The sequence below is a fragment of the Empidonax traillii genome, unplaced genomic scaffold (genome assembly GCF_003031625.1).
Source record: "Empidonax traillii isolate 1590-97213 ecotype Southwest subspecies unplaced genomic scaffold, ASM303162v1 scaffold22:size5013007, whole genome shotgun sequence".
Taxonomy (NCBI): domain Eukaryota; kingdom Metazoa; phylum Chordata; class Aves; order Passeriformes; family Tyrannidae; genus Empidonax; species Empidonax traillii.
The window spans coordinates 976,425-990,791 of record NW_020955215.1 but is presented as its reverse complement, the minus strand read 5'-3'; the positions used below and the strand labels follow the sequence as shown (position 1 = coordinate 990,791).

Sequence of the window (14,367 nt, the reverse complement as noted above, 5' to 3'; positions counted from 1 at the left end):
AGGGAGCCCGTAAAGAGCACAAATCCAAATGGACCACATGCATGAATCTTGGTGGGGTTTGTTCAGCTGGCTGAGACCTCTGTGTGTGGATGTGCATTTGCAGTTTGAATTGCCTGGATTTGGTTTTCCTTACCTCACTTATAGAGTGACTCGGACCAAATTGAAGATCATTCCAGTTTTGAAGCAGACTTGTATGCTGGTATTAAACACACATTAGTGGGTTGTGCAATGCAGAATCCCTTCTCTGCAGTTTGTTTTAGTGTTTCTTTTTCTCTCAGTGCTTCTGTACTTTTTAATGTCAACACACTGATACTGGCTGTGCTATTTTGTGAGACGTGATGTCCTAAGGGGAGGTGAGGATCATATCTCTGTCACTAATGTTTGCCACTTTTGGGAGCAGAATGTAGTCTCACCATTTTACACATTAGAAGATGAAAAATTACTTTTTTAGGTTGAAATTGCAAGGAGGATGGTAGAGGCAGACTGCAGCTACCTCAGCTGCATCACAGCTGCGGTGTGGACCAGCTCCTGCAAAAAAATTGCAATGGGCCAGTAAGGGGTCCAGCACCAGCACAAGCTATTCCTTGGCTGTAGCCTGACTGCAGGCTGGTCTGGGATCACATCCCATCAAACTCTGTCACAGCTCTGCTGGCAAAATGCACTTTTCCCGTTGGTGTTTGACGACAGTCCATGACAGGATTATAAAGAGCTGCTGCACCTACAGGCAAAGAAATGCTACAGGTCCTAGATTGCTGCAAATCACATTTATGCTTGTGAAGCCCATCTCATCCGAAGGCTTCAACTGGATTAGTTATTTTTAGACCCCACAGAAGGAGTGTTAAAAATGTGCTTTTTCATGCAAGCAGCCTTAAAAAAAAACCCCCGTGCTTTATGTTCTGAGGTGCTTTCTCATAATTTCCCCATCCCTTTGCTGCCTACACCCCAACACTGTATGAAAATTACTTTGGAGAAAACACAAAGGGCTGTTTCTGCAGTTTGCTTTTTGTAAACCTTAGGATTTTGCTTTTCTCCTTTGCTGAAACTCCAGTAAGCGTTTAAGATTTAGATACCTGATTTGAGAGAGAATTACAGCTCCTGTATGTGCCTGTTACATCCCTGTACAGAGCCACTGGCTGGTGCTTTTTCATATATTATTAATAGCTGACAGTGGAGAGCCAAATGAATGTCCTCTGGTTTTAAGGTAAAATCATGAAGGGATAACTCTTGCTGTTACATGAACTGAGCCTTTTATACACGAAGAACAAACCTTATCAGCTATTGCAGCTTTTAGAAAGTGTTGCTGTTGTATTTGTTAATGGGTCTGGCTGAAATCCAGCGCTTGGGGCTTTGGGGGTTGCCAACACCTTGCCCACAGGCAAGTGCTGTGGTCAGCCACAGATCCCCTTCCTGGCTCCTATGGGATGCACTTAGGGATGCTGAGTTGTGCCTGAAGCCAACGTGGCTGAGCAGAGTGTGCTAGCTCGCAGGGGGCTTTTGTAATCCCAGATCATCAGGGCAGTAAGAAGAAACCCTTAAGTACCTGCACCCCCCCTGCTCCTTTCCTAAGGTGAATACGGACTAATTTAAAGCAGATGAGGTGGCTCTGACATGCTGCAGTGAACCCAATCCATGGCTCCTGCTAAGGGAAAAACCTCCTGAAACAAGCAGAGGCTTTGTCTGAGCTTGAGAAGGGCATGAGCTTCTGCTCTCCATGTTTTTCATCCTCTAATTTATTCCACGTCTCCCTTTCTGCCCTCAAGCCAAGGTTCCAGGTCCCAGATAAGCAGCCAGCGAGGTCTCCCTCTCCTAGGGGAATGACAGGCCAGGGACAAGGTCTCTCTCTTGGCTCTCCCTGCTATACAGAGGAAGGGTTGGCTCTGTCCCTGTGTCTGGCCTGTGGGGGACGAGCAGACAAATTACCTCTGCCCCTCTTGGCTGAAGCTCCTGGCTCAGCTTCAGAGGGCTTTTCTTACCACCTTATCACAGCAGCTGAAATTCCAGCTAAACAAAACCCAGCCACACACTTATTCAAAACATTTATTAGTGTTTAAGGAAAATAATAGTGTGAAAGGTACAGAGCTTTGTCTAAAGCCATATGCATTTTCTTTATTTACAAGCTTATTTGGCTGCAAATTCTACATGAGATAAAACTAGTATGTTTTTCTCCCAGAGATTTGGAATTAAGGACAGTTTGTTTTTTTTTTTCTTTATTTTTTTTCTCCTTTTAGTTCAGCACTGTAAGTTAGGACAGCATTTTCCAGGGTTTACTGCTATCTTTTTCCAGTAGGCGTTTTGCTTCTCGCAGTATTTTCATTCCAGAACAAGGCTCATTCCAGATGCAAAGCATAAAGAAAACATTCATACCTTGGCTTTTAAGCTAAACCTCCTCTATGAACAGCAAGTTCATAAGGAATGTTAATTAAAGCATCATACAGTATCTAAGTGGACTTTTTTTTTCTTTTTTATAAAGAATTAAGGCTATGTAGATGTCACAATAAAATAAATCTCAGGTAAAACGCACCCTATCTGTTAGATATGAAAGAAGGTTTAACAATAAATAAATGATTTATGCTGTCAATAACATTATGGAACTGTATAAAACTATATTTACGCAGCTTTAAACATAAAAAACCCATACTAGTGGCATGAATATATACAACACAGGTCATGACATACGTTTAAATTATCATAGCCAGCAGTGTTCTTTTTTAAATGGGGACACTATAATAAATAGAAATGTTAAATATTTACAATAATAGCATATGTGGAATCAGTAGATGAACACATAAAATCTTCACACACAGAGGAAAAAAAATGATGCCTTATACAAAAATCCCTCCCGCCCACAGCTTGTCCTCCCCCCCCCCCAATTTTCATTGACTAAACAAGGGGAATATACAGTTATTCCCACAGAACCAATGAATACAAATAAAACTGTATGCATGCTGAGGTGATATGTTGACTGAGACATTCAAGGATGTAGATCTCTATGTTTGGTTCCCATTGATGAATCAGACCTCTAATGACAGAGGGATCTTATTTTAGTTCAATGCAAGAACATTGCACTGGTAGCAAGTTGTTTCTGGTTTGCATTTGTTTTCCTTTTTTTTTTTTTTCTTTTTTTTTGCTAAAATGCTTGGATTGTCTTTTTGGTTTGAGCATGTTCTTCGTGGTGGCTCTGTGCCACCAAGGAGGGGAGGACGCTCGCAGGAAACCCATGGAGGCACATGCTAGAAACCTTCTTATGGTACCACCAGCAGCCACCTTTGGGAGCAGAGGAGGTGGCCAACACTCAGACCCAAACCAACTTTCCCAAGTTTCTCCGTGGGACAGCCTGGGTGCCCCAGGGATGGCAGAGCTGTCACCAGCCCAGCAGGGCAGCTGCCACACCCACTGGCACATCACCACGGTCTTTGCTGCTACAGCATCTGGCCTGATCCCACCTCTTCCCACTTGGAGTCAAACAAAAATGGTATCAGAGAACTTTGCTAAAATCAGGCCAGGATCAGGGTCATGTCCTTCAGCAAAGACCTGGTGATCACAGAGACACACCTTTTCAACTTAACTGTCCTCTCTTGCTTCCTACGTGGTTGCTATTAAAAGCAGTGCCTCTAACTTCTGCGGGTGGATCCACGCATTAAACCCTGAATACAGCTATTAGGAGCCGTGTTCACTCAGCAGTAACTAAAATCTGAGTTGGAAATTGTAGCCAAATTCCAACACCCTCTACTGCTTATGCAGCTCCTTCCCACCATGCGACAAGACGTACGTTAGTTCACTGGGTACGTTCTGTCCCTGCTGAACTGCCTTCCTGCCCCCACAGCTTTCCTCCCAAACTTTCTAAATGAGAAGGCTCAAATCCCTGGTGTGATTCCCACTTTCTAAGAAAACTCACTTTTTCTCTTGAGGAAGCTGAGAGCTCACCTTTCTGTCCCCGTGGATGCTGTAACCTCCATTTCCAGTACAATATCTGGGGATATAGGATTGCAGAGCTGCAACCTGAGAATTACAATTGCATAGGGGGTAGGAGAGATATGGCCAAACACCTCATTCACACTTGAAACTGCTTAAAGACAATAACCTCTTGACACTCTTCATCTTTACTAACTCACTCTGTGGAGACTGGTGGTCATTATCTGCGCAACAAATTAAAAAACCCAAGTCAATCCCCTCTCCTTATCTTTGGCATTTGGATAAAACCATAGCTATAGGCAGGTTAGAGTGGGGCTCCACATCTCAGCAAACCACACCACGCTACTGCTAAGGAGAGACAGATTTCTGATGGGCCTTCAACGCAGCCCTACAGAAGAACTAAACATATGGGGTCCTTCGCTGTCTGAGCCCACACCCATCCCTTTAGGCTTGGGCTGTCTATAAGGGTGGAAGACCTGTATCACTGAGGGGGCAGATGTAAGCAGAGAATATGCACAGGGTTTTTAGAGGTCCACGAGAATACTTTTTGGGGTCCTCCACGCTGTGCAAGTCTTTAACAGTCACATTGCCTTGTCTGGAAGCTGACTACTCGCCTGTGATAGACTGAAGGGACGGGGTATGATGCCGTGATCAGCAAGTGTCAAGTTATGCAGTGGTTCAAAACAAACAGGGGGTCACTTAAAACCAGGCAGCGTCACCCAGGTGGGAACAATGGCTCAGAAGTTAGTTAAGAGAAAGTGGTGGAGCTCCAGACCGCACGGTTCCTGTGCGAGAGACGGGGCAGCTGCTTCATTAGAGAGCTTCACATAGAGAGCCTGGAGCTCTTGCGTTCTCAGCCACAAGCAGAAACCAAATCCCCTTGGAATTCATCCATCTGCTGTAAGGCTGTGCCCTAGACCTTTGGAGGTGCTAAGCCACAAGCAGCCACATGCAGTCTGGCAGAGCCCTCACGGAACAGTCTCCCCAGCCAAGGAGACCAAGGGAAAAAAACAAAACAAACCCCAAAACCAACCCAACAATCCCCAAACAAGATCCTAAATTTCAGATTATGCCTGTTTCATAAAAAAGGGGAAAAGAATTTAGTTGGAGACATTTTGCCACGTTTGGTGGCTGCTCGAGTGTCGAGTTTGCTGGATCGATAACCTATTGCCACTGCTCTCCCTTTGCTACTATATACACTGTTGCCGAGGTCCATATATATCTTGCAATGCCCTGTGCTTGACCTCTGAATGGGAAATGCTTTGGAATGTCCATAGACGGGAAGATGGAACTCAGGAGGATTCCGGTGGAGGGGGGAGGATGGGGGGGAAGGGGGAGCTGGTGCCTTTTTTCACCTCCGGATGTCGGAGAAGTCGGACAGTTCGTCTGCCCGGTCCATGATCCCTTGTGCCCCTTTGGGACTGTGGCCCCCTGCTTTCACCCGGGCGTGGGTGTTCAAGTGGCCCTTGGTACCTCTCTCTCCCTTGGATGCTCTCGAGCTCTCCCTGTGTTCGGGGTCAGAGTGGGCCAGCATGTCCCCACGGCCAGCACCGCCTTTGGTTGCTTCACCCAGCTTCTTCTCGGCGCCCAGGGCGGCGTCACCGTGCACGGTCGAGGTGCAGAAGCTCAGGATGGAGCAGAGACTTCCCCAGTTCTGTTCACACTGGGCCTGGACGCTTCTTGTTATTGCCTTTTTCACCTCCTCGCCACAGGTGAGCAGGATATTCACTAGGTCAACGTATGGCCTAGAGGTAAAAGAAACAGGGAGAGGAGAGTTAAAATAAACAAGGGATTCTGCCTCGCCTTCTCCTGGCACAGCACAGTTCAGTGGTGTGAGCCCCTGCCACCCACTGACTCAGCAGCCTTGGAGAGCAATTCTGCAGCATGTTTTTTATGCAATATACTATATTCTGATTGGCCACTTTGCCGTAGGACATGGTGGCATCCTGTCAAAGCTTTACTGGATCTGCCTTGATTACTCTCCCAGTGGAGAACTGGAATGTCCACCAGAGGAACAGATGAGGTCTCCCTGCTTGGCAAATGGAAGAACTGCTGTCTCACAGTTTCTGCCTCTCTCTCTTCCCACAACATTTCATTGTTATTAGTCAGGACACACCACAAAGGAAACCTGCTCATGTCCTCAGCCATCAGCTTCATCAAGCAATTGCTACCTCCAGGTGAATGGCAGGTACAGAGAATTCACCAATCACCAGTCTGCAAGAGCGGGGCACTGCCTCATTTCTATGAAAGCAAAAAAGAGGTTCTTTGGCTTTTCTCATCTGTGAAGCACTGGGTATTGATCTCCAGCACAGGTGAGATCCTATCTGAACTCGGGATCTGACAGCACAGAACTCAGACACATGGAAATCCACTTTGCTGGTACTTTTTCTTCCCACACCATGGTTGTCTTTTTTCATGTCCTTACAGAGTTGAGTACAGCTTTCAGTATATACCTTTTCCCAGCCAAACAAGCCCTGGCTAAATACCATTTGTGCTTCCTACCCTCATCCCTGTGAGTCCCCGCAGCGCAAGCAGCCCAAGCACAGGCACTTGGGCTTCTTCAGCCACAGGTCACCGAGTGCAGCGATTTTAAAATAGTTGTGGTCACAAGTTTTGTGGGTCAATATTGATGTTGTCTATTGACACAACTGCTCAGCTGCTTGCAGGCCCAGAAGGACGTGCTTAAAAATCTTCCACGGTAGGAACCATCCCCAGCACAACTGGAAAACTGCCCGGGGACAGCACTCATGGCTGTGTGGGGTGGTGGGGGTGCACCTTCTAGGCACACCATCCACCAGCTCTGGTAGCTGTGGACAAGTCTAAATCTCTTCTCATTAACTAAGTCAGAAGAAGCAAGGAAAACTTAACAGATTATGATCAGTGTCTGACACTATCCAACTGCTTAAACTCATTTTGAATCGCTAATCTTAGAGAGCCACCTATTCCCCTATCTCAAAATATTTCCCATGGTTGGATTGTTTCTGCTGTTTAAAAAAAAAAGTTACTTGGAATGCAGCAGCGACCAATCTGCCAAGGCCTGTCACCACTTCCACCATAGCAAATCAGCCTGACCCCCACCCCACCACAGCTGACTCAGGAGGAGGCTTCACCACCCTGGTCGTGTTCCACAACACTCATCGGGAGAGAACAGTCAGAACAAAATAGAGGAAAAGTCTGAGAGCTGCCACTTGCTTCTCTGCTCCTAGGTTTTGTTTTAAATGTGAAATAGAAGAGAGAACTGAGCATGTTGCATACAAAGCGATCCAGCAGAAGGAAATTAAAAAAAAAAAAAAAAAAAAAAAAAAAAAAAAAAAAAAAAAAAAAAAAAAAAAAAAAAAAAGAAAGAAATTAGTTCTTCAAATTGGGCATAACCTTTACAAAAATCTTTGTAGGAAAAAAAGGTCGTTGGTATGACTAAAAAGTGGCTCAGCTGCCAAATATTTCAGGTATTCAGAGCCTGCCAGAGCCCTGCGGATTAATACTGGCCCATTTCTCCTTCCCTGTTTTACTTTCTGCAGTTCAGCTGGCCTGACCAGAGTACCTGAACTGAGCACAAGGCTGCAAGTCAGCAGACGTGATTTTATTTCCAGCTCTGCCACACTTGCCTATTGATCTCGAACAAGTTCCTTAGTTCAGGAGCTTCAGAGATGGCCTCTAAATTTAGGGGAGGGGAGGAGGCTGGCTGGTTCTATTTGGGGAGTCCCGCATAGGAGAACTGAGCTCTGACTCCGTGAGATGCTGAAGTGTAGGATGCGCTAAATGAGATCATGCAAATTATAGGTGTTCACTGAATGACCCATCTCTTCTCAAACCAACAAGCCCCCAGTTCAGATCCCCAGAAATAAGCAGCTGCCTTTGAGCATTCCTGCTTTAGCCTGTTCATAAAATAAGTTACTCCTCTTTGGACAGGCTTTTGGCTTTCATAGCTCTTTTCATCCCCAAACGATGGGGGGGTTAATTGGTGCCAAGTACCCAATTTACAGCCTGCTAACACAGTCCCAGCAGTGCCCAGAGAGGTGCTGCTGTGCAGGATGGAACCCTCTTCCCCTCTGCACCAGCCAGTGGGATGCTGCCCATCGCCCCGGGCACAGCAGCCCTGGCAAGGCCAGGCTCTGCCACCAGCCATGCCTTTGATCCCAGCCTCAGGAATGTCCGTGGAAAGGGCCTTGCTTTCAGGCAACCATGTTCAGCTTGTACAAACCACAGCATATGATTTATGCAAGTAAATTGGCATCGAAGCATCCCTCTGCAACTGCAGCTAAGTATTAGGGGGCTGGTTTTCAACAGAAAGTAAGGGAATCAGAGCACACAGCTCCTCTGGACACTGATGAAAATGCAAGGCTAAAATTCCAAAAGAAATGATTCTGCAAAAAAATTGGCTGTCATGACAGCTGGGCTTTGGACTTTCTGTGTTAATACCAAGGCACAGAGGTGTGGTAGGAAGATGCTCTAAGCTTAAGCCTGATGCCAGGCTGTGGCTCAGCCTTCTTGTTTGGGAGTGAGATGTTCACCTGCAAGAAAAACAGGCTCTGATTTTTGCATTTGTGCACAAAGAGTCAGTACAAACAGCTTGTGCCTGGTTTGCTGCTGTCATGTAGCAGCTTTGATCAATTCCAAATGGGATTCGTGCCTGCCATTCCTTGGAGGACAGCTGTGTTCCCAGTCAGAGGAATGAAGTCCTCAAAATCTGACTTCTGCCTTCATTTTGTACATCTCCATGTTTTATTAAAAAGCATCTGAGATTAATAAAGAATAAGATGAATGGGAGATTACCTGGGGGACTGCAGCTCTTTCAGGGACAATTAACTACAAGACATTTGAAAGTATGTATTTAAAGAAGAAATTATCATCTTGCTGACAACTTTGCATAAACCTTCTTCCCCCTTCTCTAGCTGTCATCTTTAACAGGATACTGGGGTCAAGAATGATGCCTTTGAGCTCAGAAAGCAAAGAGACATTGTCAGATGCTTCTGGAAATGACAGATACTGACAATGCATTTGCCAAAGGACCAAGGGGACAGGCAGATCCAACTTCAACCCACTTCAGCTCCTTCCACAGTTCACATCTAGCCCTTTGAACACAAACTATTCTTCACGGGCCCCTGCAAAGAAAGCGTTACCTCGGCCTTGTACATGGGAAAACAAGAGGTGCTTAAGGCCAGAAGGAGGTGAAGCAGCCCACTGGCACCACCGCGCTCCTGGAAGGAGCTCCCACGCTCTGACTGCACCAGCACGGAGGCACTTACTCATGCTGCAGCAGGTCTTTGAAGTGAATCATCTCCACAATGACCTGGACGTTCTCCTTGGCAGCAGAGCAGAGGTCATGCTTCAGGTAGCACTCCCGCTGTAACTGGAACACCATCTCTTTAATGGCAGGGCACTTACGGCTGATGCAGCTGAATTTATGCCTCAAGGCATGAGCCTTACACTTCAGAGCGTCTTTAATGAAGGATTTTCCCTGAGAAGAAAAGAAATGGAGTAGGTCTGTATTTTTGTCCATTAAGCACGGCAGCTGATTTATGCCCAGCCAGCTGCTCCTCCGCAGGACAATGTCAAGGGTTATTACAGTGCTAAGGGTATCACTTAATGGCTTTTCACTCTCTTCTCCTTGTTTCTCTGCCCTTAAAGACCATGCCAAGTCACCTAGCTTTGCCATCCCAGTGCATCTGAGGCAGCCAGGGCTTCCTCACTAGTGCTTTGAGGTTTCCCCTGACCCAACAGCTGAATGCCCAATGAGGGAAAGAGCAAAAGCAAGCACCTTAAAGTAGTTCAGTGCTAGAGTTACTGGATTAATTTGCTTCTACGATGGCAGAACAGCAGGTTCAAACAAAAGAGAGGGCATCCTGCCATGGCTGAGGTCCTCAGGACCACAAGCAGATGCCCCTTCAGTAACTGCAAATTAGGTTTTATTTTAAAATTAGTTCACAAACTCCTAGACATGTATGCATGATTTTATAAGCACCTGCCCCATTCTACAGCTGTCAATATTTTCTCTACTACCATTCCCTCAGAGAGGGGCTCAAGTCAGCACTACTAATAATCCTCCAGTGTCTTTATGTCTGCTGCAAGAAATTCTGTGTGATTAAATCAAGAAACTAAAAAAGTAAGGTGGGGAAGAGCTGCTTTAGCAGCTTCTCTTTAACCATTATTTGGGATTCCTTCATTCACTTGCTTAGTGGACACCAAGCCCATCCCCTCCTTTCCTCTTTGCCATCTGACACTGCAGCTGCCATTCATGCTACTGCTCTGCTCAGAACTCCCTTTCCTTTGCTGAGCAACAGAATCTTGCACTGCCTCCACCTCTTCATCAGCTTCAGATTTTCCACAGGTGCTTCATGAAGACCAAATCCTTGTTCCCCTTTATCCCAAGAGTACATTGGCACAGCTCCACTGTCACTAAGTAAGATTCTCCCAGACCTGCAAGCAGATGTTGTCCCCAAATTGTTTCAAGCCAGAAATATTTCTTGCTGATCAAAGAGCTCCTTCAGTCATCATCCCTTTCTATTCCCCATACCAAAGGCACTTACTTGCCCTTCCCTTCAGTAACAAACATGCAGAGCACAGTAGGCAAATAAGGATGAAAAAGAGAATTCTTACATAAACCAAACCTGACATCAATTCTCAGGTTTCAGAGCAGAGAACAGAAAATGGACAGTGTTAGTCTTGTCATTTAATGCAGCCTGAAATAACTGTAGATAATACAGAGAGGAGCTGTGAAAAGTCATGTCATAGCAGAGGCTAAACCCACCTCCATATTAAATAAAGCTCCAGGGGTTTAAATCTTCTGCACTGCAATAGAGACAGCCTGGATGTGAAACAGGCTATATTTGATGAGCAATATCAGGGGATCAGGCATCAATGGTTACACTCAGCCTTTGTAGGCACCTTTCCCTCCCCTCCCAACAGGACTTGCTTCTTTGCTCAACTCTGTTTTCGGACAGAATATTGTGCAAAAAGAAACGAGTGTTTTCTGGAAGCCACTTGAAAATTAGGTTGAAGGTTTTCAGATACCCACAAAAGCAGCAATTCCCACTTTAAGGACTAGCCAGACCCTTGGTACGTCCTTGAGCATTTGAGCCTAAAACTCCAGCACTTCAAAAGTGCTTCCTACTGGGTGGTCCCACCATCCCTCATGGAACAGGCTGGATACTGCAGACAGCTCTACTTTGTACCACGCTTTTAACAGTGCCATGTAGCTGGTGCTTTTAGTCAAGTTATACTGAAAACTGCCTGGTCAAGCCAAATGCCGCTGGCCTGTAGGAATGTTCCCTTCCCTCCACACTGAAATGGGAGAGTAGGTTTACAAGACATAATAACAGGATGTCTCAATGATGCATAAATGGTCTGGGGAGAAAATGAAGGAGACAAACTTAATACCACATACCATCTAAGTAACGTATTTCAACGTCAGTGCTCGAACCAAAGGCTTATTTGAGTACAGCAGCTTTAGGAGGTTGCCTGGACTGGTTGTGTGCAAGTCCTGAGAGCCGACTTTAATAACTGCATGTTGGGAAATATTGTGATAAGTCTAAATGAACTGGGTGCCCACACTGCGCTTCAGGATCAGCTTTGAACAAACATGGTGCAGAGGCTTAAGTCACCCAGTGTTCCTTAAAACCATGTTTGGCTACATTAGTGTTCTGCTGCAGCTATCCTGGGTACAGTAGGTGGAAGGGATCCAGGGAGCTGTAGCAAGAGACAGCCTGTCTCCTGGGACAGGTTGCACACCACTGCTTTGTTACTGTCCTGAGGTCTTGATTCTGGACCTTTCAACAGAAGAATTCTTACTGAGTTAGTAAATCATGGCAGAAGCAGACTTGCTCTGTAATGGAATTTTTTTTTGTTGTTAGCAAAGATGTGTTAAGGAAATGAAATACAGGCCAAGTGTATGTTAGAAGCAAGCAGATATGTAGGACATTTCACCATGTTACCTGGGCATCGAATTTTCCAGCGTTGTGCAGGAATGTCATGCAGATCTCGTGTAAGCCTCGGATCTCGCAAGAATTGTTCTCAAAGCATTCAAACACTCCACATCCCACATCACCAGCATTTACCAGGCAGTGCTGGATTTCAGCTAAAACAAGTATTGGTTAGAGTTAAATGGAAGAACTGTTCATAGAAACTGGTGGTGGGTAGGGGAGAGGGAGTTATTTTGCTACCAACATGAGTTTGAAAGAAAAATGCATGACAACAATTAATTGTACCCGCGGAGTGCCCACTTTTTGCAGAAATTAGGCCAAAACTTGGGTGTATTACGTTATGAAAGTGATATCTGAGAAACAAATGCCAAATCCGCGATGCTTACGTCAAGCTATTTCTCTTGAGAACTGTCTAATGCTCTTGCATTCCTCAGGAGCAAAGGACAGGCATGATTTTTGCTGTCTGTTTGTTCACAGTCCCCCATCAGCTTTAAGTGCCACAATGAGAAGCCCAGAACCCAGCCAGCCAAAATTTTTCGGTTTTGGGATTTTGAGCTAGTTTCTGGCCATTTAGCACAAGGTTTTTTTACAGACCACTGGGTTTTACCTGTCAGGATGTCTATCAAGTTACTGGCAAATCTCCCACTGATGCATAAAGTCCTTTGCACTGAGTGCTGTCTAAAACTGCAACTACATGCTCACCTATGCAGAAATCAATACAAAATATATACATTTACATATGTAGTACATAAAATAGATGAACTGGAGCTAATAGTTACATATGTATTTATTCTGCCCTTTCAGATGTTATGTAATACTGTAAAAAATGCTGTCTAATACTCACTTTCCAAAAAAACCAACCACCAACCCAAAAATCTAATTCTTAACACGACAGCTTCTGGTCCTTTAAAAAAAAATGGAAATAGTAGTACTGCCAGGGGGAAGGTGGTTGCTGAAAAAGCCTGGGGATAAAGTTAAACAGGGGCAGCTTTTAGACCAGAACTGAGGATGCTAAGAATTCCTGTACTCTGTGCCCTGTGGTACCTTTAATTAAAGTTCGCCCTTGGGAGCCAGCCTAATCCCCCTCGAACCGCAGCGTGTTTCAGCCATCCCCAGCCTCCCCCTGTGCCATGCGGTCCATTTGCAAGTCTTTACAGCAACTTTCGGTCTAATTTCAACCCGCTGCAAGGCAGAGAGAGGAGCCGTGGATGGAAATGCAGAGCCTGCTGGAGTTCACACGACCCTCCCCCCCCGCCCCACACACTCAAAATGCACTGCCGCTGCTTTTTTTTTTTTTTTTTCCTTTTTTTCCCCTTCTACCTGCCCCGAAGCCCATCAGTGGGTGGCAGAGGGGAGCCCCGGGCGTGTGCTGCGGGGATTGTCTGAGCCACGGGCGAAAAGCTGCGCAAACCCACCCGTCCCGGGGCAGGGGGAAAGGGGCACTGGAACCCTTTGTGGAGCGCGGAGCCGGGCGCTGCCGGGGCCGGGAGCGCGGCTGTGGTGCTTGTGTTGGCATCCGGATGCAAACCCTTTGCCGGATCACATGTCCTGGCTCCAGCGTGCTGAGAACTGCACAGTGCCGTGATTCACATGTGGCAGTCCCTAATGGGCATTCGTGCATTCCTGCTCGTGTGTGTTTAAACACGTCTCGCAGCACCGAGAGTGTTAAAAAAAAAAAAAAAAAAAAAAAAAAAAAAAAAAAAAAAAAAAAAAAAAAAAAAAAAAAAAAAAAAAAAAAAAAAAAAAAAAAAAAAGGGGCAAGGGAGAAGGGGCGGCGGGGGGGTTGAAGACGAGGGGGAAGGGAAGCGTCTGGATCCCGCGCTCTCTCTTTGCACGGCTGGGAAGCGATCCAGCGAAGTGCACGCCTCAGCTCTCTTTTTCTAGGCAGATAATACCCGGGGGAGGGAGCGCGGAGGGCGGGAGAGGAGGAGAGAAACCCCCAGCCCGTTGCATCATTGCACGGCTCCCTGCGGAGGGGGCAAAGCTGCGGTCATTCCGGCCCTTCCCGGCCCTCCCGGCTCGCCCCCAGCCCTCGACCCGGTTTCGAGAAACTTTCTCCTCCCCGGCCCAGCATCTCCGCGGGGCTCGGGCCGCCCCGGGGCCGCTGGGAGCCCGGCAGAGCCGCTCCGTGCCCGGCGCGGGGCCGCGGCTGTGAGCGGGCAACACGTGCTTGGCAGAGCCGGGCTTTAAAGGTAATTAGGAGCGAGCTCTGATTTCCTCTGCTGATTTATGCCTGACAGTCGCGCACCGAAATAAAAAGCCTGTCAGAACTCGACGAGGCTGCAGCAGCGAGGGGAGGGGGACGCGCAAAGACCACCCCGGTCCCCCCCGTACCTGTGTTCTGCAGGGACAGGCGCCCCTTCTGCTGCGGGGTCCTGTCCTGCGGCCCCTCCGGCGGGTGCGTGGCCTCAGTGCCCGCGGCCGCCCGGGCGCTGGCCAGCAGCAGGGCCGTGGCCAGCAGCAGCAGCAGCGCCGGGGCCACCAGCTTTCCGCCGAGCTCCGCGCACATGGTCGCGCCTTCCCCCCGCCGCCGCCG

General features: G+C 47.0%; 1 protein-coding gene across 1 annotated transcript; it reads right to left on the bottom strand.

The window, feature by feature from the left end:
* Positions 1 to 2,023: 2,023 nt before the first annotated feature.
* Positions 2,024 to 14,351, bottom strand: STC2 (stanniocalcin 2). Its single transcript, XM_027901251.1, has 4 exons — positions 14,166 to 14,351; positions 11,844 to 11,986; positions 9,159 to 9,370; positions 2,024 to 5,657 (listed from the first exon to the last, which is right to left on the bottom strand). Exons 1-4 carry the CDS (start codon positions 14,338 to 14,340, stop codon positions 5,264 to 5,266), a joined length of 924 nt encoding a protein of 307 aa, XP_027757052.1. The 5' UTR covers positions 14,341 to 14,351; the 3' UTR covers positions 2,024 to 5,263.
* Between the last annotated feature and the right edge of the window lie 16 nt (positions 14,352 to 14,367).

Bases quoted from the DNA above. Each gene is read 5' to 3' on its own strand.
- STC2 (XM_027901251.1), bottom strand. From the start codon at position 14,340: ATGTGCGCGGAGCTCGGCGGAAAGCTGGTGGCCCCGGCGCTGCTGCTG. The intron at 11,987-14,165 runs GTACGGGGGGGA...TACTTGTTTTAG, and splicing joins CCTGTCCCTGCAGAACACAG to CTGAAATCCAGCACTGCCTG. The intron at 5,658-9,158 runs GTAAGTGCCTCC...TTTTACCTCTAG, and splicing joins AAAGACCTGCTGCAGCATGA to GCCATACGTTGACCTAGTGA.